We start from the raw sequence: 23609 nt of genomic DNA on the forward strand, positions 1-23609 counted from the left end.
TATATTCAAATCCTAACATATAATGTGTGATAAGATTAACCAGATATGGTCTTTGTTACCATGGTTAACGAATTGTCATAAAAGATAATTCCATAATAAAATTCTAAATAAAATTCTTGATATCTTCTGTGGCAGATTCAGTCACAATGGCGGATCCTGATGGAACAAACAGCCACACAAATGATGAAGATTATGATAACGCTCAGGTGCACCTAACCGGCGCACAACTGAAAGCTTTAATTGACGAAGCTGTCCAGGCAGCCCTGAATCGTCAATCTACTGCGACCTACAGCAGGTCAGTGACAAAACCACTCTCTAAACCCAAGTCACAACCCAAACCACCTTCTCAGCCCAAGAAGGATGACGACAGGCATTCGTCGGCTGAAAACAGTGTACATCGCGAGCGCGAGTACACTGATGCATCTGGTGCAAAGGGTTGCACCTATAAATACTTTGTATCATGCAAACCCCGTGAGTTTACAGGGGAGAAAGGTGCGGTTGACTGCATCACCTGGCTGGACGAGATGGACACAATTGTGGACATCAGCGGGTGCGCTGAGAGAGATGTGGTAAAGTTTGTATCCCAGTCGTTCAAGGGCGAGGCCCTAGCGTGGTGGAGGGCGTTAGTGCAGGCTTCAGGTAAGTCTGCTTTGTATAAAATGTCATGGGGGGAGTTTATTGCCCTCATAAAAGAAAACTACTGCCCTCAACACGAGGTTGAAAAGATTGAAGCTGATTTTGTCTCACTTGTGATGACAAACCTGGATTGTCAAGCATATCTGACAAGCTTCAACACCATGTCACGCCTGGTGCCATATCTGGTGACACCAGAACCTCGAAGGATTGCCCGATTCATTGGGGGCTTAGAGCCGGCAATCAAGGCCAGTGTAAAGGCTTCTAGGCCAACGACCTCCAGGTCAGTTACTGACCTCTCCTTGTCTCTTACACTAGATGCTGTCCGTCTGAGGGCACAAAGGAGCAAGGAAGCCGAGAAGCGGAAACGTGAGGATGATACCTCACGAAAGTCTGGGAAAAAGCACCGTGGAAACGGTGAGGGCAAGAGAGGGTCAGAGGCGAAGAAGGAGGGGCAAACTGATGGAAGACCTCACTGCAAGGTATGCAAGAAACCTCACTCCGGGAAGTGTAGGTTTGCGTCTGGTTCACAGTCGCAACAAAAGACTTCTTCTTGTGGGCTATGCAAGTCCAAAGAGCACAAGACCGTTGAGTGCAAAAAGATAAAGGATGCAACCTGCTATGGTTGTAACGAAAAGGGGCACATAAAGAGTAACTGCCCAAAGTATGCTAAGAAGGCGGAGGTGACGAAGAAATCGAATGCAAGAGTTTTTCGCATGGATGCAAAGGAGGCGGTCCAGAACGATAACGTGCTTACAGGTACTTTTCTAGTAAATAATATATTTGCAAGAGTACTATTCGATTCTGGAGCCGATAAATCTTTTGTAGACCAGAAATTTTGCCAATTGTTAAATATGCCGATCAAAGCCTTAGATGTAAAATATGAAGTAGAACTGGCAGACGGCACGATGGAAACCGTCTCCACTGTCTTAGAGGGATGCGAGATATCCATTAGGAACCACTCTTTTCCTCTATCCCTACTTCCCTTCAAGCTAGCAGGTTTTGACATTGTGCTAGGCATGGACTGGTTATCTCGAAACCAGGCCCAAATCAATTGCGGCAAGAGGCAGATTGTTCTAAAGACTACGAGTGGTGAATCTCTTACCATTCGAGGAGATACGCAGTACGGATTACCCGAAGACGTATCTATGCTCAAAGCTTCAAGGTGTTTAAACAGAGGCGGCATCATTTACATGGCTCAAGTTTTAATTGAAGAACCTAAGCCAAAGATCGAAGATCTTCCAGTCATTTCTGAATATCCAGAGGTTTTTCCCGAAGAACTACCTGGTTTACCACCAGATAGACAAGTGGAGTTCAGAATCGACATTATTCCTGGAGCAGCTCCAATAGCAAGAGCACCTTACCGATTAGCTCCAACGGAGATGAAGGAACTTAGGACCCAGTTGGACGAACTGCTGGCAAAAGGTTTTATCAGACCCAGTTCATCTCCCTGGGGAGCACCGGTCCTTTTTGTCAAGAAGAAGGACGGGTCAATGCGTTTATGCATTGATTATAGAGAGCTGAACAAAGTCACTATAAAGAATAGGTATCCTTTACCAAGGATAGATGATCTATTCGACCAGCTGCAAGGAGCCAGCTACTTCTCAAAAATCGACTTAAGGTCGGGCTATCATCAGCTCAGAGTCAGAGATGAAGATGTACACAAGACTGCATTTAGGACTCGCTATGGTCACTACGAGTTCCTTGTGATGCCTTTTGGGCTCACAAATGCACCGGCTGCGTTCATGGACCTCATGAATCGCGTTTGCAAGCCGTATTTAGATAAATTCGTCATAGTCTTCATCGACGATATCCTGATATATTCTAAGAACCAAGCCGACCACGAGAAGCATCTTCGTTGCATTCTCGAATTATTACAACGTGAGAAACTCTACGCCAAGTTCTCGAAGTGTGAATTTTGGCTGCGAGAAGTTCAGTTTTTAGGGCACATTGTGAGTGAGCGTGGCATCCAAGTGGATCCCGCTAAGGTAGAGGCAGTCATGAACTGGCAGGAGCCAAAGACGCCTACCGAGATCCGTAGTTTCCTAGGATTGGCAGGATACTACCGAAGGTTTATTGAGAATTTTTCGAGGATTGCTGCACCCCTGACTTCTTTGACCAAGAAGAAAGAAAAGTTTATTTGGGGCCCGAAGCAGCAAGAGTCCTTCGAAGTCCTAAAGCAGAAGCTGAGCAACGCTCCTGTGTTAACATTACCAGAAGGTAATGATGAGTTCGTAGTTTACTGCGACGCATCACACACAGGCATGGGGTGTGTGCTTATGCAGAAGGGCAAGGTGATTGCCTATGCTTCTAGGCAACTAAAGGTGCATGAAAAGAATTACACCACCCATGATTTGGAGTTGGGTGCCGTTGTATTTGCACTAAAGTTATGGAGGCATTACCTTTATGGTATCAAATTTGTGATTTATTCAGATCACAAAAGCCTTCAGCACTTGTTCAACCAGAAGGAGTTGAACATGAGGCAGCGCCGTTGGATGGAGACCCTGAATGATTATGACTGTGAAATCAGGTACCATCCCGGCAAGGCGAATGTAGTCGCCGATGCCCTGAGCAGAAAAGAAAGGGTAAAACCCATTCGCATCAATGCCAAGAGCATTGAAGTCAAGAATAATTTAATGGAAAGGATATTAGTTGCGCAGCGAGAGGCTGTGTTGGAAGCTAATTATCCAAATGAAAAGCTAGGAATAACTGAGGAGCAGTTGACTCTTAGCAAGGATGGAATCTTGAGGCTGAATGGACGAATATGGGTTCCGATTTATGGAGGACTACGTGATGTTGTTCTCCAAGAAGCCCATAGCTCCAAATACTCGGTCCATCCTGGTGCTGATAAAATGTACCAAGATTTGAAGGCAAATTATTGGTGGATAGGCATGAAAAAGTCTGTAGCCACCCACGTAGCAAAGTGCTTGACTTGTGCTCAAGTCAAAGCCGAGCACCAAAAGCCATCTGGCTTGCTACAACAGCCTGAACTTCCCGAGTGGAAGTGGGAATGTGTAACTATGGATTTTGTAACCAAGTTACCAAAAACCCGGAAGGGAAATGATACGATATGGGTCATAGTTGATAGGCTGACTAAATCAGCACATTTCTTACCCATCAAGGAGACGTATAGCTCCGACACGCTAGCCCAACTTTATGTTGACAAGATTGTAGCCTTACACGGCATACCTGTGACTATTATCTCCGACCGGGATACCAGGTACACATCTCATTTCTGGAAGAGTTTCCAGCAATCCTTAGGCACGCGCTTAAACTTTAGTACGGCTTACCATCCACAGACGGACGGTCAAAGTGAGCGTACTATCCAAACATTGGAAGACATGCTTCGTGCATGTGCAATCGACTTAGGTGGTAACTGGGATAAGAACCTACCCCTAATCGAGTTCTCCTACAATAATAGCTACCACACCAGCATAAAGGCTGCGCCTTTCGAGGCATTATATGGTAGGAAATGCAGATCGCCTGTTTGTTGGGCGGAAGTAGGAGAGGTCCAATTATCTGGACCAGAGATAGTGTTCCAAACAACGGACAAGATTGTCCAAATTCGGGAACGTCTCAAGGCTGCCCGTGACAGGCAGAAAAGCTACGCCGATCCAAAACGAAAGGATCTTCACTTCGAAGTAGGTGAAAAGGTGTTGCTTAAAGTATCACCCTGGAAAGGAGTGATGCGTTTCGGCAAGAAAGGTAAGCTGAGTCCGAGGTACATAGGACCTTTTGAGGTTATTGAACGTGTCGGATCAGTTGCTTATAAATTGAACTTGCCTGAAGAGCTCAATGGAATTCATAACGTATTCCACATCTGCAATCTCAAAAAGTGTGACAACCCTCTCAAAACCAGGTATCCGTACGACTTAATTAATTATTAATTATTGCCTAATCACTGTGCTTTACTGAGTTTGCTAATAAACTGCTACTTGATCGTTAGTACTTGTACATATCTGCATCATACTTTGATATTCCTGTCACTACACTACTTATTTACTGAACTTTAGTGACAAACATGATGCACAAAAGCACAGTAGCACTAAACGGATACACAGTGAACATGCTGATATAGCCAGCATCAGGCAAACACTGCCTCTAAAGGCCTGAATGAGCCAGAATTATTTTACTACACCCATAGTGTGTGTAGGGATACAAGGGTTGTATGATTACGTCTCTAGGAATAAGATATAGAGATTTGGATGTGCCTAAAACATACTTTAAGCACGAAACACAGCACTTTTACCAACACACTAGCTTCTAGCTAATTAATAAAGTGCCAAAACATGAGGAATTATTCCTGACACTTTGCAGAATAAATTGTGTCGCTAAAAATATTATTTATGACGCTTAACGGATATCTTAAGCACTTTAACGAATTACTATCCGACCGAACAACCGGACAATACCCGGAACATAAAAATATTGCCAAAATTAATATTGGTACTTTTCTGAGCCAGTTAGGGTCCCTGATTACCCTAACACCCGCTTTTTAATGCATTAAACAACTAACGGGGTTAGACCCTTAAGTAACGCACTTAACCAAACTGAACCGTAACTGAACGATTGGAAACGAACCGGATGCCATTACATCCTAATGGAATCGGCCAAGGTGATGTGACACGAGGGTACGTCCTTTATTATATTTAATTAGATTACGCGAAGAACGAGGCAACTTTTTCTATAAAAACCCTCACATCTCACACACAAACACACACACACTTCACTCACTCTCTCTCTCCCTCTCCCCTTGCTCCCTCTCGGCCGTGAGCCACCCCACCCCCACATCCATTGTCGGTTCAAGTCTTGCAAGTTCCAAGTATACTCAAGTGTCGGTGGTCACATACAACGGAGCTCGGAACAAACGGAACGCGAAGGACCTCTACCGTTTGCTATTATCCACGCAGTTTTCGACTAGTTTCTTCCCTAGCCCCGAGCTAGAGGTATAACGTTTAAAACTCATTTTTGGTCATGTCTAAAGTGGTTAAAAGGATTATTGTCGGTTGAATGTCGGTAACCCGCTAAAAGAAACTTTAAAGTCTTCTAAAACGAGTATATCGTTGGATAAAAGCACATGACGCGTGTAAATGTTGTAGTATTTAAATATGTTGATTAAAATGGCCCGATCTATGATGTGGTGGCTCTTATCATCGTTTAACCCGACTTTGTTAAGATCCCGAATCTTGACATACACTAGATGCCAGCGGTTCAAGGGTTAAAAGGTGAAACTCCACCACACGAGAAACATGAACTTGTATAAAAGCGTTTTAACATGAAAAATAGTATTTAAAACAAACCGATCTACGTATGTACAAGTGGTATATTCGTAGGACCGGGTGTCGAGAAAATCATGTTTTTATAAAAGTGGATAAAGTGTTAACAAACATGATTTCTATAAACTACAAGTGTAGAAACACTTGTAGAATGAAAGATCCGACAAAATAACAATTTTTACAAAAATTGTCGGGAAGTTGTAAGAAGTAAGTTGTTCCAAAAACGGGGTTTTTGCAAGACTAAGTTATGTTATGAATAGATCCACTAAATATAACGAGATCTACACCGTAGTTTTTGTAAAAACTACAAGTTCATGAAACGACGCGATTTTACATACTAGTCTTCTATTTGAAGTGTTGAAAATTGATTCGGTTGATTTGATAAATTGTTGAGATGATTTTGTAAAAGAAAATGATACGCTTGAAAGCGTGGCCACCTCCAATTACAGGGGAAACTCTGGCGAAATTTTCTAAAAATCTAACACTTAGAATTATTTACAAGTGTTAGACTACTTTGACATGTTTTCAAAATATATTTCGCCACAACTTTATTTTTAAATAATCGGAGGTGGGATTTTCACAAAAATAAACGAGATAAGTATATATTCGGTAAATATATTTTGCCACCTCACTGTTTATGATTATTTTGTGAAATGTATAAATATTATTTTTAGAGTAAAAATAATATTTACTAACTTTGTCAAGCCCGAAATAATACAAACGCTTGTACGTCAAGAATATAAGTTACAACGGTAATTACTATTACCACTTAATCGCCAAAACGTAACTTACGCTTTATTCGGAAATATTCATAAGCACATGTGTTGTCAAAATATTATTTTGAGAAAATATTATGTGGAAAAAGAAATATATTGTTTTTGAGAAAAATAATTATATTTGAATTGGAAATAAAATATATTAAGTGGGACTTAATAAGATGATATGAATACACATGTATTAATTCCCCCATCCTTGGGAAGGAGAATGCGTTATCAAATATATACACGGAACGGTTGTCTAACTGTTTCCCAAAAATGTAAACTATGAAGCTAAAGCACGGCCATCCGTCTAATAAAATTAGCACATGTAGGTCGTTGCACAGCACTTGGATATTGGATTGCTTGATTTTGTGACGCGTTCACTGTGAGTTCATGTCCCCCTTTTCTCTTAACTCTTTACAGTTTTATAAACTGCGGGGGTGAAATACATGTTACAATGATTATGATTACTTATACATGGTATGGTTAGCGTAAGGAGGGTTACTTTTAGATCATGTGAATGGGTAGGCGGAAACTTGAGGTCATTAATCCTCAGGGTAGGACCGAGGGGCAGGAGCGGTAGATCTATTTGGGTGTAGCGAGCCCAGTCTCAGGTCCAGCATAACGGACCTTGGGATGACTTTGTTCCCGACGCATAAATTTGCTAGGTTTGAGCCTTCCTACTTGCATTTACACATATCAATGGCCTTGCAAACCATTGGTGATCTCTTTTTCCTTATTTGCTACATACCAGGGTTTTTGATAAAGATAAAGGTTTATTTACTCACTTTCGCATGAACTCGCTCAACATTATTGTTGATTTTTCAACTTACATGTATTTCAGGAAATTAAGGATCTGGCACGGTTAGCAGGATTCCCGCTGCATTTAGACCTAAGGTCATCCGGGGTTCAAGGCTTATGGCTCTTTCCTGGACAGGCCATAGCCCCTGAACCATGTTTATCTTATGTTTGCATCATGATAGTGGTTGTACTGTTTAAGACAAGTAATGGTTGTTGGGTGTTTACCCATTTAGACAATGTTTGACGATTTTATTTTCAATGGATGACTTTTGCATAATTTTAAATTCATATAGCTTGTTATGATTAAGCTATGGTATTAAGAAGTCACACCAAATTAACCACGCTTCCGCAAAGCCAGGGTGTGACAGCTTGGTATCAGAGCTCTGATCATAGCGAACTAGGGTTCATTTTGAGTCTAGACTATGATCACTAGGGCTCTCACGAAAACGTTTTTCTGCATACCACTTAAGTCCAGATCCAAAACTTTTATAAACAAATGTTGAGCACATTTTATTATTTTTAGGCTCAGTCCTGAAGACTGAGGCTCGGTCTTGGAGGCCGAGGCTCGATCTTAGAGATCGAGGTAGATGTTTATGATTTAGGCTCAGTCTTGGAGGCTGAGGCTCGGTCTTGGAGGCCGAGGCTCGATCTGAGAGATCGAGGTAGAGGGCTAGTGAGACTAGGGAGAATAGGCTCAGCCTTGGAGGTTGAGGCTCGGTCTTGGAGGCCGAGGCTCGATCTGAGAGGTCGAGGAGGATGTTAAGGCAGTCTTAGAGGCTGGGAGGCTAGTGGGACTAGGAGGAATATGTGATTATTATGTGGTAACTTGTGTGATTACCTGATTTACTGATATTTGTGCATACTTGTGATTATATTACAGACTCATGGATACCTCAGATACGGGAGACTCGGACACTACTGGACCTCGACCCATGGAGTCGGACGAGATTATGTCATCAGAGCACGAGGTGCATACCTCGGATTATACTAGTACAGACGACGACGACTTTCAGCCGTTCGCACTACCTGACGGCGTCGATGAGCCCATCGTTGGTGGTCCTGCTGCGGATCTTCCTCTCGCTGTGATTCCCGCCCCGATTCCTCTTGCATCCTACCCAGCTTATGAGCTTATGCTTGATGCCGAGGCTGGTGGCGATATTGATCTTTTCGATGATGAGCTATACGAGGACGAGGTTCCTGACCCAGCTCTTTTGCCCGCTGGCGGTCTTTTGATGATCGCCGGTGCTCCTGTCGGAGACTCGCCTGTTCATTCTCCAGTCCCAGACTCCTTTGAGTCTGTGGCATCTGTTCCATCACATGTGGCGAGCACGCAGTTTTTCGTTCATGACTCGGACCCTGACCAGGCGTCTTCTGCCGCCCCTATGCCGAGCTTTGTTTTTGAGCATGACGATTTTGAGGATTCTGACCCTGTTTTTCCTCCTGGATTTGATCCAGACCGTGATATTGAGTATGTTCATATGGACCAGCATGTAGAGGACCCTGTTGACCTTGCCGACCCTATCGATCCCATAGATCCAGATTTTGACTTCGATATGGCGTTTGTCGATCCCGAGCCTGCCGTAGCTCCAGAGCAGGCAGCTGCTTTCGATCCCGTACATGAGCATGGTTTGGCGCATGCTGATGTTCCTGTCGATCCTGTTCTGGCTGACCCGCCCGTTGGCGATTTTCCTGTTGATGATATTCCTTTGTTAGATGCTGACCATGTTGTTGATCCTCTTGTTGACCCTCCGCTGATCGCTGACGTCCCAGTTGACCCTCATGTCGATCATGTTGATCCTGTTGTTGCCCACGTTGATCCTGCTTTAGCTCCTGTTGATCCCTTACCTATTGAGCCCGAGCATGCTCTGTTTGCAGAGCGCATGGATCCCCCTGACGAGGAGGCTCAGCACGGTTGGATACCGGCTGACGAGGATGTTCCGCCGCTTCCTCCTCACCGCATTGATGCTCACCATCCTGAGTTCTCGTTTCAGATTCCTTCATTCATACCTCCAGCGGGGCCTGGAGAGGGCTCTTCCACCCATCCATTTGGCCATGTACCGATGCCATTACCTGTCATGCCTCAGATATCTCCTGTTTCAGCATCCACTTCATCTTTTCCTGTTATGCCTTTTGGCACTGTCAGCGAGCCTTCTTTCTGGTCTTCGCTACCCGTTATGCCGCCCGTCGATCCACCTCATATGGGGCATACCCTAGAGGACCTGTTGATGTCATTTGTTCTTCAGCATGATTCCCATTCTCAGCGTTTGCAGGAGCTCGAGAGAGCTCAGATGCCTCCTTGTTCATGTCATGGTCCGTCATCCTCATCTGCTCAGCCATTTCGGTCATTTCCTCCCGACATTGCTGCTCGACTTTCGATCCTAGAGCAGCAGATTGCATCCGTGATCCGCACCCAGCAGGCCTTGGAGGAGGACTGGCTTCTCTTTCGCCGCTTGCATTATCCTCTTTTTCCCCCTCCTCCACCACCACCACCCGTCTAGAGCTCATCGACGTTACCAGGGTAGATACGGGTGAGACAGCCGCGATTGTTATGCACAGCTTTTGAAGACCATTTGACTACACAGATTTTTGTTGATACATGTGATGTATTGATTGTATGTAACACTGATATGATATATTTTGTACAGGGGTGATGTAACCCCTATGTGATTGATGGATGTACTAACACACTTACTATGCTTATGGTCTTGATATATATGCAATCGCCGTATTCTCACCATATCTGATTCACTTGATTGATTATTTTTGTATTGGGACATGGGATGTTGGACATGGGATGTTGGACATGGGATGTTGTGTGTGATATATTAATAACATGAGATGTTATATACTATTACTATTACTATATACGTATGATTTCTATGGCCTAATCGACGTACGCATCTTTAGAGAATGGCACCGAGACGACAAACTCAGCAGATGCCGACCACTCAAGACGAACTGCAAGAAGTCATTGCTGCCGCGATTGCTCAGTATGCTGCATCGCAGGGAGGACCCAGCGGGAGTAGCTCCAACGGCAACGGCAACCAGAATCCCCCTCATGGTAACCCTAAGTCTTTAAGACGTACCATGGTCTAATTGGATTCCTGTAGCAATTGCTAATGCCGTTCCTATATTGAAACGAATGTGCAGGGTGCACCTTCAAGCAATTTTTGGACTGCAAGCCCACAAACTTCGACGGCACGGGTGGTGCTGTTGCCTTCGTTCGTTGGGCAGAGAAGACTGATTCCACCATCCGTATGAGCAAATGTGCGATCGACCAGCAGGTCACTTACATCTCAGGGCTGGTTCTAGATGGAGCCCTATCTTGGTGGAACCTTCAAGTGCAAACCCTAGGCGAAGCTGCCGCCTACGCCCTGACCTGGGCCGAATTGAAAGAGCTGATGCGTAAGAAGTACTGTTCCCGCGCGGAGATTCAAAGGCTAGAAACCGAGTTCTGGCACCTAAAGATGGAAGGGTCGAAGATAGCGGAATATGTTCAGAGATTCCACGATCTGTCGCATGTGGTACCCTATATGGTCACACCCGAGTTTAAGAGGGTTGAGCGCTTCATCTGGGGATTGGCTCCGCAGATCATCAGTATGGTGACTTCTTCCAAACCAGCAACCATCACATAAGCCATTGATCTAAGTGTGGCTCTCACTGAAGAAGCGATTCGGTTGAACAAGTTCGATGAGATCGAACCCAAGAAGAAGGAGACTCATGTGGAGTCATCTAGTGGTAATAAGCGGAAGTTTTCGAGTTTCAAGCAAAGCACCGGGACGGTGGTCAAGAAGGGAGAATCGGATGCGCCAGCTCATGATTCAGCTGGTGGTAGAAAGAGAAGCAAGGGATACATGGGCGCGCAGCCCAAGTGCAGTTTATGCCAACGACATCACTCTGGTCGTTGTGGGGTGAAAGTTTGTGAAGCATGTGGTAAGGTTGGACACCTGAAGGAGACTTGTTGGGTCACTGCTGGCCGGGGAGGCCAAGGAGGGAATGGAAATAGAAACAACCGTGGTGGTGCTGGGAACCGCCCACAAGGAAATCCGGGAAGAGATGGAAACCGTGTTAATCATGCTAACCAAGCAGGCACCATGAACCGAAACCAGGGAAACCACCAAGCTGGGAACAATGGTGGAAACGGGCAGAGGCCCGGATGTTTTAATTGTGGAGACCAAGGGCATTTCAAGAGGAACTGCCCGGAATTGAACCAAGCTCGTGGAAGAGTTTTCAACATGGAGGCCAGGGAAGCGCGCCAGGATCCCAATGTTGTCACTGGTACGTTCCCTGTAAACCAACGCTATGCGTCTGTTTTGTTTGATACTGGTGCCGATTATAGCTTCGTGTCGCTAGAGTTTAGAAACATGCTTGGTTTAGCCGCTAGTAAGTTAGATATTCCTTATTCGATTGAACTGGCAAATGGGAAGTTAGTAGAAGCCAATGAAGTGATTAGAGGTTGCGTAATCGAGTTAGGAGAGCGTGAGTTTGCTCTCGATCTACTACCAGTCCAGTTGGGAAGCTTCGACGTGGTAGTAGGGATGGATTGGTTAGCAAGTAACAAAGCGGAGATTGTTTGTCACGAGAAGATTATTCGTATTCCGACCGACGATGGTGAGACCATTGTTGTTCATGGAGAAAAGCGTGAGACACCGTTGCGGATTATTAGCTGTCTGAAAGCAAGAAAGTGTCTGAAGAAAGGATGTGTTGCTTTTCTAGCACACATTGTGGATAAGAAGGCTGCTGAGCCTAAGATCGAAGACATCCCTGTCGTAAGGGAATATCCGGAAGTCTTTCCAGAAGACTTGCCTGGCTTGCCACCTCAGAGGCAAGTGGAGTTTCGCATCGACTTAGTTCCAGGCGCCGCGCCTGTGGCTAAGGCACCTTATAGACTTGCCCCGTCTGAGATGCAAGAGTTGTCGACGCAACTTCAAGAGTTGTTAGATAAGGGTTTTATCCGACCAAGCTTCTCGCCTTGGGGAGCTCCAGTTTTGTTTGTCAAGAAGAAGGATGGTAGTTTCCGTATGTGCATTGACTACAGAGAATTGAACAAGCTGACGATCAAGAATAGGTATCCTTTGCCAAGGATTGATGATCTGTTTGACCAACTTCAAGGTTCAAGCTTTTACTCCAAGATCGATCTTCGATCTGGATACCATCAACTTCGGATACAGGAGGAAAGTATCCCGAAGACAGCCTTCAGAACTCGTTATGGGCACTACGAGTTCCTGGTCATGCCGTTTGGTTTAACAAACGCACCTGCAGTGTTCATGGATTTGATGAACCGAGTTTGTAAGCCGTACCTGGATAAGTTCGTGATTGTATTCATCGACGACATCTTGATTTACTCAAAGACGAAGGCAGAGCACGAGCAACACCTCAGAGCTATTTTAGAGCTACTGAAAAAGGAGCAGCTGTATGCCAAATTTTCTAAGTGTGAGTTTTGGCTGCGAGACGTGCAATTCCTTGGGCACGTGGTAAATGAAAGTGGAATTCACGTGGATCCAACCAAGATCGAGGCGATCAAGAATTGGGAAGCGCCAAAGACGCCAACCGAGATCCGGCAATTCTTGGGTTTGGCTGGCTATTATCGAAGATTTATTGAGGATTTCTCAAAAATCGCCCAACCATTAACACTCCTCACGCAAAAGGATAAAAAGTTTGATTGGGGAATCAAACAGGATGAAGCATTTCAGTTGTTGAAGGATAAGCTTTGTAACGCGCCAATCTTAGCTCTACCGGAAGGTACTGATGATTTTGTGGTATACTGCGACGCTTCGCGTGAAGGATTGGGTTGTGTGTTGATGCAACGTCAAAAGGTTATCGCTTACGCATCACGCCAACTGAAAGTGCACGAAAAGAACTATACCACACATGATTTGGAGCTAGGCGCGGTGGTTTTTGCTTTGAAGATTTGGAGACACTACCTTTACGGGACAAAGTGTACGATCTTTACAGATCACAAAAGCCTCCAGCATATATTCAACCAGAAGGAGTTGAATATGAGGCAAAGGCGATGGGTTGAGTTGCTGAACGATTACGACTGCGAGATCAAGTATCATCCAGGGAAGGCGAACGTGGTCGCCGATGCCCTAAGTCGCAAGGAGAGAATCAAGCCCATAAGGGTTAGGGCTATGGAAATGATTATCCAAACCGATCTTTCCTCGCGCATCCGAACAGCGCAGAAGGAAGCTCTCAAGGAGGGAAACCTTGAGAAAGAATATCTCCGTGGGATGGAGAAGATATTGGTTCCAAACAGGGAAGGAACGTTATGTTTTGAGAAACGGATTTGGGTTCCTTTGTTTGGTGATTTAAGGGAGGTTATTTTTGATGAAGCTCACAAGTCACGGTACTCTGTCCACCCGGGAGCGGATAAGATGTACCAAGATCTTAAGGATTACTATTGGTGGCCTAGGATGAAAGGCGATGTTGCTATCTACGTGAGCCAATGTTTGACTTGCGCTAAGGTTAAGGCAGAATACCAGAAGCCTTCGGGACTTCTGCAGCAACCAAAAATTCCCCAATGGAAGTGGGAAGAAATATCCATGGATTTCATTACAAAACTGCCAAGAACGCCTAAGGGCCATGACACTATCTGGGTGATAGTGGATCGCTTAACGAAATCAGCACATTTCTTGCCTATCCGCGAAAAGGATCATACAAGCAAACTGGCTGAGATTTACATGAGAGAAATTGTCACTCGCCATGGAGTGCCTCTCTCGATTATATCCGATAGAGATGGAAGGTTCGTATCAAGGATATGGCAATCCTTCCAGGAAGCTTTTGGCTCAAAGCTGTATATGAGCACCGCATTTCACCCGCAGACCGACGGCCAAAGTGAGCGGACGATTCAGACGTTGGAAGACATGCTGAGAGCATGTGTGATGGATTTAGGCGGTAGCTGGGATAAGCATTTACCCCTGGTTGAGTTTTCATACAACAACAGCTACCACACCAGTATTGGTGCCGCGCCATTCGAAGCTTTATATGGGCGCAAGTGCAGGTCGCCGCTCTGTTGGTCTGACGCAGGTGATAGACAATTGGTAGGTCCCGATGTAGTTCAGGAAACTACAGATAAGATCGCGCAAATCCGAGATCGCATTAGTGCGGCTCGTGATCGCCAGAAGACCTACGCTGATCTGAAGAGGAAACCTCAAGAGTTTGAGGTTGGGGATATGGTTTTATTGAAAGTATCACCCTGGAAGGGTGTGGCACGCTTTGGGAAGCGTGGGAAGTTGAATCCGCGCTACATTGGTCCTTTCAAGGTTTTGGAGAGAATTGGAACAGTAGCATACAAGTTGGATCTACCTGCCGAGCTGAATAACGTTCACGATACATTTCATGTATCCAATCTAAAGAGGAGTCCAACTCAAGTTAACGTTGCCATTCCTACCGACGAAATTCATATTGATGACACGCTCCACTTTGTTGAGAAACCTGTTGAGGTCACAGATTGGAAAGTTAACAAGACCCGCCGGAGCAGTGTCAAGCTCGTCAAAGTTCGCTGGAATGCTAGACATGGTCCTGAATTCACCTGGGAGCGTGAAGACCGGATGAAAGAGAAATACCCCCACTTATTTCCTAAGAACTCTGCATCTACAAGCAGAACCTAAATTTCGGGACGAAATTTCTTTAACAGGGGGAGAATGTGACAACCCTCTCAAAACCAGGTATCCGTACGACTTAATTAATTATTAATTATTGCCTAATCACTGTGCTTTACTGAGTTTGCTAATAAACTGCTACTTGATCATTAGTACTTGTACATATCTGCATCATACTTTGATATTCCTGTCACTACACTACTTATTTACTGAACTTTAGTGACAAACATGATGCACAAAAGCACAGTAGCACTAAACGGATACACAGTGAACATGCTGATATAGCCAGCATCAGGCAAACACTGCCTCTAAAGGCCTGAATGAGCCAGAATTATTTTACTACACCCATAGTGTGTGTAGGGATACAAGGGTTGTATGATTACGTCTCTAGGAATAAGATATAGAGATTTGGATGTGCCTAAAACATACTTTAAGCACGAAACACAGCACTTTTACCAACACACTAGCTTCTAGCTAATTAATAAAGTGCCAAAACATGAGGAATTATTCCTGACACTTTGCAGAATAAATTGTGTCGCTAAAAATATTATTTATGACGCTTAACGGATATCTTAAGCACTTTAACGGATTACTATCCGACCGAACAACCGGACAATACCCGGAACATAAAAATATTGCCAAAATTAATATTGGTACTTTTCTGAGCCAGTTAGGGTCCCTGATTACCCTAACACCCGCTTTTTAATGCATTAAACAACTAACGGGGTTAGACCCTTAAGTAACGCACTTAACCAAACTGAACCGTAACTGAACGATTGGAAACGAACCGGATGCCATTACATCCTAATGGAATCGGCCAAGGTGATGTGACACGAGGGTACGTCCTTTATTATATTTAATTAGATTACGCGAAGAACGAGGCAACTTTTTCTATAAAAACCCTCACATCTCACACACAAACACACACACACTTCACTCACTCTCTCTCTCCCTCTCCCCTTGCTCCCTCTCGGCCGTGAGCCACCCCACCCCCACATCCATTGTCGGTTCAAGTCTTGCAAGTTCCAAGTATACTCAAGTGTCGGTGGTCACATACAACGGAGCTCGGAACAAACGGAACGCGAAGGACCTCTACCGTTTGCTATTATCCACGCAGTTTTCGACTAGTTTCTTCCCTAGCCCCGAGCTAGAGGTATAACGTTTAAAACTCATTTTTGGTCATGTCTAAAGTGGTTAAAAGGATTATTGTCGGTTGAATGTCGGTAACCCGCTAAAAGAAACTTTAAAGTCTTCTAAAACGAGTATATCGTTGGATAAAAGCACATGACGCGTGTAAATGTTGTAGTATTTAAATATGTTGATTAAAATGGCCCGATCTATGATGTGGTGGCTCTTATCATCGTTTAACCCGACTTTGTTAAGATCCCGAATCTTGACATACACTAGATGCCAGCGGTTCAAGGGTTAAAAGGTGAAACTCCACCACACGAGAAACATGAACTTGTATAAAAGCGTTTTAACATGAAAAATAGTATTTAAAACAAACCGATCTACGTATGTACAAGTGGTATATTCGTAGGACCGGGTGTCGAGAAAATCATGTTTTTATAAAAGTGGATAAAGTGTTAACAAACATGATTTCTATAAACTACAAGTGTAGAAACACTTGTAGAATGAAAGATCCGACAAAATAACAATTTTTACAAAAATTGTCGGGAAGTTGTAAGAAGTAAGTTGTTCCAAAAACGGGGTTTTTGCAAGACTAAGTTATGTTATGAATAGATCCACTAAATATAACGAGATCTACACCGTAGTTTTTGTAAAAACTACAAGTTCATGAAACGACGCGATTTTACATACTAGTCTTCTATTTGAAGTGTTGAAAATTGATTCGGTTGATTTGATAAATTGTTGAGATGATTTTGTAAAAGAAAATGATACGCTTGAAAGCGTGGCCACCTCCAATTACAGGGGAAACTCTGGCGAAATTTTCTAAAAATCTAACACTTAGAATTATTTACAAGTGTTAGACTACTTTGACATGTTTTCAAAATATATTTCGCCACAACTTTATTTTTAAATAATCGGAGGTGGGATTTTCACAAAAATAAACGAGATAAGTATATATTCGGTAAATATATTTTGCCACCTCACTGTTTATGATTATTTTGTGAAATGTATAAATATTATTTTTAGAGTAAAAATAATATTTACTAACTTTGTCAAGCCCGAAATAATACAAACGCTTGTACGTCAAGAATATAAGTTACAACGGTAATTACTATTACCACTTAATCGCCAAAACGTAACTTACGCTTTATTCGGAAATATTCATAAGCACATGTGTTGTCAAAATATTATTTTGAGAAAATATTATGTGGAAAAAGAAATATATTGTTTTTGAGAAAAATAATTATATTTGAATTGGAAATAAAATATATTAAGTGGGACTTAATAAGATGATATGAATACACATGTATTAATTCCCCCATCCTTGGGAAGGAGAATGCGTTATCAAATATATACACGGAACGGTTGTCTAACTGTTTCCCAAAAATGTAAACTATGAAGCTAAAGCACGGCCATCCGTCTAATAAAATTAGCACATGTAGGTCGTTGCACAGCACTTGGATATTGGATTGCTTGATTTTGTGACGCGTTCACTGTGAGTTCATGTCCCCCTTTTCTCTTAACTCTTTACAGTTTTATAAACTGCGGGGGTGAAATACATGTTACAATGATTATGATTACTTATACATGGTATGGTTAGCGTAAGGAGGGTTACTTTTAGATCATGTGAATGGGTAGGCGGAAACTTGAGGTCATTAATCCTCAGGGTAGGACCGAGGGGCAGGAGCGGTAGATCTATTTGGGTGTAGCGAGCCCAGTCTCAGGTCCAGCATAACGGACCTTGGGATGACTTTGTTCCCGACGCATAAATTTGCTAGGTTTGAGCCTTCCTACTTGCATTTACACATATCAATGGCCTTGCAAACCATTGGTGATCTCTTTTTCCTTATTTGCTACATACCAGGGTTTTTGATAAAGATAAAGGTTTATTTACTCACTTTCGCATGAACTCGCTCAACATTATTGTTGATTTTTCAACTTACATGTATTTCAGGAAATTAAGGATCTGGCACGGTTAGCAGGATTCCCGCTGCATTTAGACCTAAGGTCATCCGGGGTTCAAGGCTTATGGCTCTTTCCTGGACAGGCCATAGCCCCTGAACCATGTTTATCTTATGTTTGCATCATGATAGTGGTTGTACTGTTTTAGACAAGTAATGGTTGTTGGGTGTTTACCCATTTAGACAATGTTTGACGATTTTATTTTCAATGGATGACTTTTGCATGATTTTAAATTCATATAGCTTGTTATGATTAAGCTATGGTATTAAGAAGTCACACCAAATTAACCACGCTTCCGCAAAGCCAGGGTGTGACAAAAAGTGCTTCGCCGATGAATCATTGGTGATTCCCCACACAGATGTGCATATAGATGAGAGCTTAAAGTTTGTAGAAAAACCTTTGTCGATTGAAGATCGGCAGGTAAAGAAGCTTCGCAGAAAACACGTACCGATCGTAAAAGTCAAATGGGACGCTCGTAGAGGTCCTGAATATACGTGGGAAGTCGAAGCTACAATGAAAGAAAAGTACCCCTACTTATTTGAGTAAATCTCGGGTCGAGATTTATTTTAAGGGGGTGAGGATGTAACACCTCGAATTTTTGTGTCCAATGATTTGTTAACACGTGTCATTAGATTACACGTGGTATCCGTAATAAATAAAGGACTAATTTTGACAAACCTTGAAAGTATATAAATTCGAGGGTTATAAATGTCAACAAGGGTAATATACTGTATAGTAACCCTAAATAAACGCTTGTACCTTCAAACGAATAAATCGTAAACCGTACGGAAGCGAAACGCGGAAGAAAGTGAGAAATTACGAGCTACAGGGGTTAACTGTGTCAACATGTTTAATTATACCTCTGAGTGACCCTTTAACGTTTCCAAAGCTTCGTAACCATATTACACGCTCACTATAATATACTGTATAAATTCCGCAAAGTTCCGTTTTAAAACGAAAGAGTTATACTCGAATTCGTATGAGAAGGGTTAAAAGCGTAAACAATGAAAGTTAAGGCTTTCTGATTAATTAATAAGTAAACCGGGGACTTAATAACGCGGATAAATATCACGAGGTCCTTCGTTGTAATTAACCGAGGGCCAAACCGCAAAGTTACCCCTTCAGAACCGAAAGGTTAGGCAAATCATTACGAAAGATTTCGTTATTAATGGACAGATTCTGATAATCATGACAAAAGATTTTAAAAATCTGAAATCTTAACCTCACGCGGCCCGCGTGAAGGTTAAGCATAAGTTGAGGCGGGTCGCGAGCCTCCTCTATTTCGCGTCTGATTTTTTGACTTTAGGCGACCCGCGTTAAAATGGCATGGGACTCCCATGCGGGCCGCGTAAAGTGCCCAGATGCAGAATTGTTGTAACTACTTGGCCTTTGGACCATTTGAACGATCAAACCTCAATCAATGGGGCATGGGCACCCTACAATTGACCCATATCACTCAGGGGACACCTACCCATCATCATGATCAGTAGTAGCATGTTGTGTAATGATTTTAGGCCTTGTTCTTGGCTATAAATAGCACCATTGTGCTCACAACATTCATCACATTCAAAACTCACTCACCTGATCATTCCAAGAGCTCTAAAGCATTCCCCTGTGTTCTTAAGTCTTCTCTTGAGCTTCTGTAAGTAATTCAACCTTTGTGGTTCCACATTTGCTTAGTTTTAGCCTATAAACGCAACCGTCGTAACTAACGGTTGTCATTACAATATCTTGCAAATGGTTCAGTCTTATGACGAATCAAAAGTAGTTTTAAGTTGGTATTTATGTGGGTAATAAACCTCTAAAAGGGTTCCCCCTGATCACCACTCTAACTATGTCAAATATCGAGTCAAACGTGCGGTTAAAAAGTCAACAGAAAGCTATTTTGGCGATTTATGCATAATCTGTAAAGTATATGTTATGGAACCTGTTTTGACACTCATAAAAGATGATATTAAGTATATAAACTTGTTTGCGCTCGTTTGAATCGATCATTTGCTATATTGAACCGGTTCGGAGCCGAATGTCGCAAAAGTTTGACTTTTGCTTTGACTTCAGTTCTAACCCGTTTTAGTGAGGTATAGATATGCCTTAGGACTCTCTTAGGACCAGGTCACATGTTGGTATAAACCTCTGTGATCGGTTCATGAGTTATCCAAGTCTTTTGCGCATTTCCGTCATTTGCCTAAAAGTTGACCGTAACGGCCTTTTGAAAATAAAACGAGTATTTCGGACACGTGAACGGACCAGAACCTTGCTTAGTAAATTATAAGCATGTCCGTAAAGTTTCACGTCAGTCCGAGGTCTAGAATGGGAGATATGCTAATTAGCGCATTTAAAAGAAACTTTTGTAATTAACGGCGCAATTAGCATAACGCCCATCTAAGCTAAGATTTCGTCACCAAAACTTTTACCCACTGTATTAAAATAATATTTTGGGAATTTTAAAGATTTTTTAATAATTTTTTTTACCTCGCTCATAACCTGCGGTTATGGCTACGGTTCGGTAATTACCGAATACGCCCTTTTTGGCCAAAACATGAGTTCTACAAGGTCTTTTGACCCGATTCTAGTTGCCACTAGTTTTAAATAATAAATAAGGTATTCTAAACTTTATAAGCTGTTCGGGAAACTCAGATTTCCAGTAGAACTCGAAAAGCCTTTGTAAAGTCTTTAAAATGACCGATAAACCCCTACGGGGCGATATTTTAACTTGAACTCGTTACGGGCATTACGGGAGGTATCCTACTGATACCACAACCTATTTAAGGCATATTGACTTAGGAAATAAGCGTAGGACTCACATGTTACACCGTTTCGCCTATTGCGCGCACGGTTCGGCTTATGAAACTAGTTTTCATAATTTAGCCGATACGGGTCAAATAATATTATTTCAACCCCAAAATCCAGAATGTGAACCATAAACCCATATTAAACAAGTCTTTGAACTTGTTGGGTCGGAATCTCATTCCATTCTCGGTTTTCGCCTTTCGCGCGATTAAACCTTAATTATATTCCGGAACCAACCGGTCTAGGCTACGGCCACTATAAAGACCCGTTAGGATTCTAAGAGGTTAATAAAAACCTTCGTTCCAGATTAGGAGCCCCGGTAAAAGATATCGGCGATTTAATCTAACTAAGGACTTATACTTGCAAAGGTAAATACTTTTGACTTATTTCCCCTATATGGGCTTGGGTTACGGTATATTAAATACCGCTTGATTGAGCATTATATGATTCCATCGCTTAGGTGGTTAATTGATTTAATATGATCGGCTCATTTAAACAGTTTTGTTTCTTATAAGCCTTTGGGGGGTTATTGACCGTTGTCCCGGATATCCTTGGCATCATTTTACGAAATGGCCACGACCATCGACATCCCGGTGTAGGCGTACACCCGGTATATATTGTCGACATATAAATTTTAAAAGACGTAGCCGTTGGTTTTTATACTACGATTTTACGCAATGTGGTGCGTCAATTAATCTTTAACCCGGCACGACCCGGGCTACTAAACGCATAAAAGAACATGTAAAACGTTCACAAGATCATTATGAATTTTCCCAAGTTATAAAAGAGTTTGTGCCTTGTGCATTCAAATCAATTTTAATAAACATTTTCAAATGAGTCAGTTGAACGTATTTACCAGTGTAAACTGACGTATTTTCCCCAAAAAGATTAAATGCAGGTACTAAACGCAATGGGCCGGTATTAGCTTCCTTAGCATCATAGATAGTCTCGCAAACTTGATGCGATATCTGTATGGACAATATTTTACTACTTTCGATCCACTGTGGATTCTCAACTTCTGTAATACATTAATATAATCATCAGAGGTTGAAATATGTATTTATCTTTAAAGCTTCCGCTGTGCAATATATAATTGTGTGGTTTAACTATATTGTTGCCAACATCGTCACGGTAATCCCCCACCGGGCCCACCGGTGAGACACGTGGAAATCGGGGTGTGACAGGTTGGTATCAGAGCCAACACTGAGTGAATTAAACACTAGCCTTTTGTGTTTAATCTCAGCTACACAATTGCACATACTTGAGTCTAGACAATAACTTAAGACAAATTCGGATTAATACTCCTTTTGTCTTTTCTTTCTTATATGATTTTTAATAAGTTTTGAAGCAGGAAAATGCCACCTGTTATATTTCGCGGACGAGGAAGGGGTAGACGAGGCCGAGGAGAGATCGTTACCCGTAACGATCACGAAGCAGGACCGTCAGGTACACGACCTCCCTCAATAACAAGGAGCGAGGAACCCCAGCGAAGAAGAGACCTGTACGAGCCAGCGAGACACTCAACCTCGCACAGTTCAACACCATCCTACCGACACTCGTTCGGGCCAGACTCGGAGAACGACCCGAACAACCCGCAGCCTTCCTACATTCTGCTACAACGCTCGGTATCTACCCGTGCATTTGGGGATCCTACCCCGTACTTCATAGGTCAGTTCAACCCGGCTGACTATATACATGAACCTTCAGGATTCGTTCCACTTGGTCCTCAAGACCAGTTTTCGGAAGACCCCATGGAAGAAGACGAGGATCCTACCGAGCCAGCGCGTGGTACGCCCACGCATCCGATCGAAATCTCTGATGGATCATCATACCATGGTCCACAATACCAAGGCCCTGACAGCTTTATGGCCTTGTTCGACCAGCATGAGTGGTATTACACACCATCTCAGCATGAGTCGTCGCAGCAGCAGCAACATCAGCGAGATCCTTCTGAGGACCCGCACTTTGAGGCAGTGACGCCACCGCCTCCCCCAGCTACTCAGCCGGTAATACCCGATCCGCCAAGGCGGAGAAGATCAAACGCAAGAATGTCTACTCGTGGAGGGGATTTCCACTTTAGCACCCCACGACATTCAAGTGGTAGTCATTACCCATCCTTACCGGAGGAAGGGCCTTCAAGCCCAGCTCACGAGGCGAACTCAGCACTGGTTGCACGTAATTCGCCGCCATTTGGGGACGACCGCCCGCTACCTCCATATGCAACAAATTATAATCCATTTGAGCCAACATCGCGCGCGCACTACAACTACAACTACGAGCGCGACCCCTACGTGGTAGCGGCCAGGTATGACGCCCGCTACCCAGATAGAGCTCAAGGACCTCCAAGAGCGCCAGATTACTCAGCTCATGGGTATCCCGCGCCACCAAGACCTCCAGCTCCTCAAGCACAACCACGATTTTCTCCTCCCGAGCAAGAGGAGATACTCCAGCGATTAGATCGCGTGGAGAGAGAGTTTGAGGAAGAAAAGAAGAGCCACCGAGGCTTCCTGAAGGGCTTGGCAAGCCTATTGAAGGGCAAGAAGAAAAAGCGAGACCACTAGCCCTAACGATTGTACTAGTGTAATTTCTCATTATAAATAAGTCCCTGCGTGGACATTATCGTATTTCAGTCCTTACATGGACTTATCATATTTTAA

At 43.3% G+C, this 23609-nt stretch overlaps 1 protein-coding gene across 1 annotated transcript; it reads left to right on the plus strand.

Moving 5' to 3' along the window:
• Positions 1 to 146: 146 nt before the first annotated feature.
• On the plus strand, positions 147 to 23513 carry LOC110880345. The gene is made up of 4 exons (XM_022128939.2): positions 147 to 295; positions 8349 to 8550; positions 8833 to 9335; positions 22304 to 23513. The coding sequence occupies exons 1-4, from the start codon at positions 147 to 149 to the stop codon at positions 23511 to 23513; spliced, it is 2064 nt and encodes a 687-aa protein (XP_021984631.2).
• The last annotated feature ends 96 nt before the right edge of the window (positions 23514 to 23609 follow it).

The sequence above is a fragment of the Helianthus annuus genome, chromosome 9 (genome assembly GCF_002127325.2).
Source record: "Helianthus annuus cultivar XRQ/B chromosome 9, HanXRQr2.0-SUNRISE, whole genome shotgun sequence".
NCBI classification, from domain to species: Eukaryota; Viridiplantae; Streptophyta; class Magnoliopsida; order Asterales; family Asteraceae; genus Helianthus; species Helianthus annuus.

Excerpts from the sequence above, each read along its gene's own strand:
- LOC110880345 (XM_022128939.2), top strand. The coding sequence starts at position 147 with ATGGCGGATCCTGATGGAACAAACAGCCACACAAATGATGAAGATTAT. Across the intron at positions 8,551-8,832 it reads CTGCGGATCTTCCTCTCGCT|GCGTCTTCTGCCGCCCCTAT; the intron begins GTGATTCCCGCC and ends GACCCTGACCAG. Across the intron at positions 9,336-22,303 it reads ATTGAGCCCGAGCATGCTCT|GAAAATGCCACCTGTTATAT; the intron begins GTTTGCAGAGCG and ends GTTTTGAAGCAG.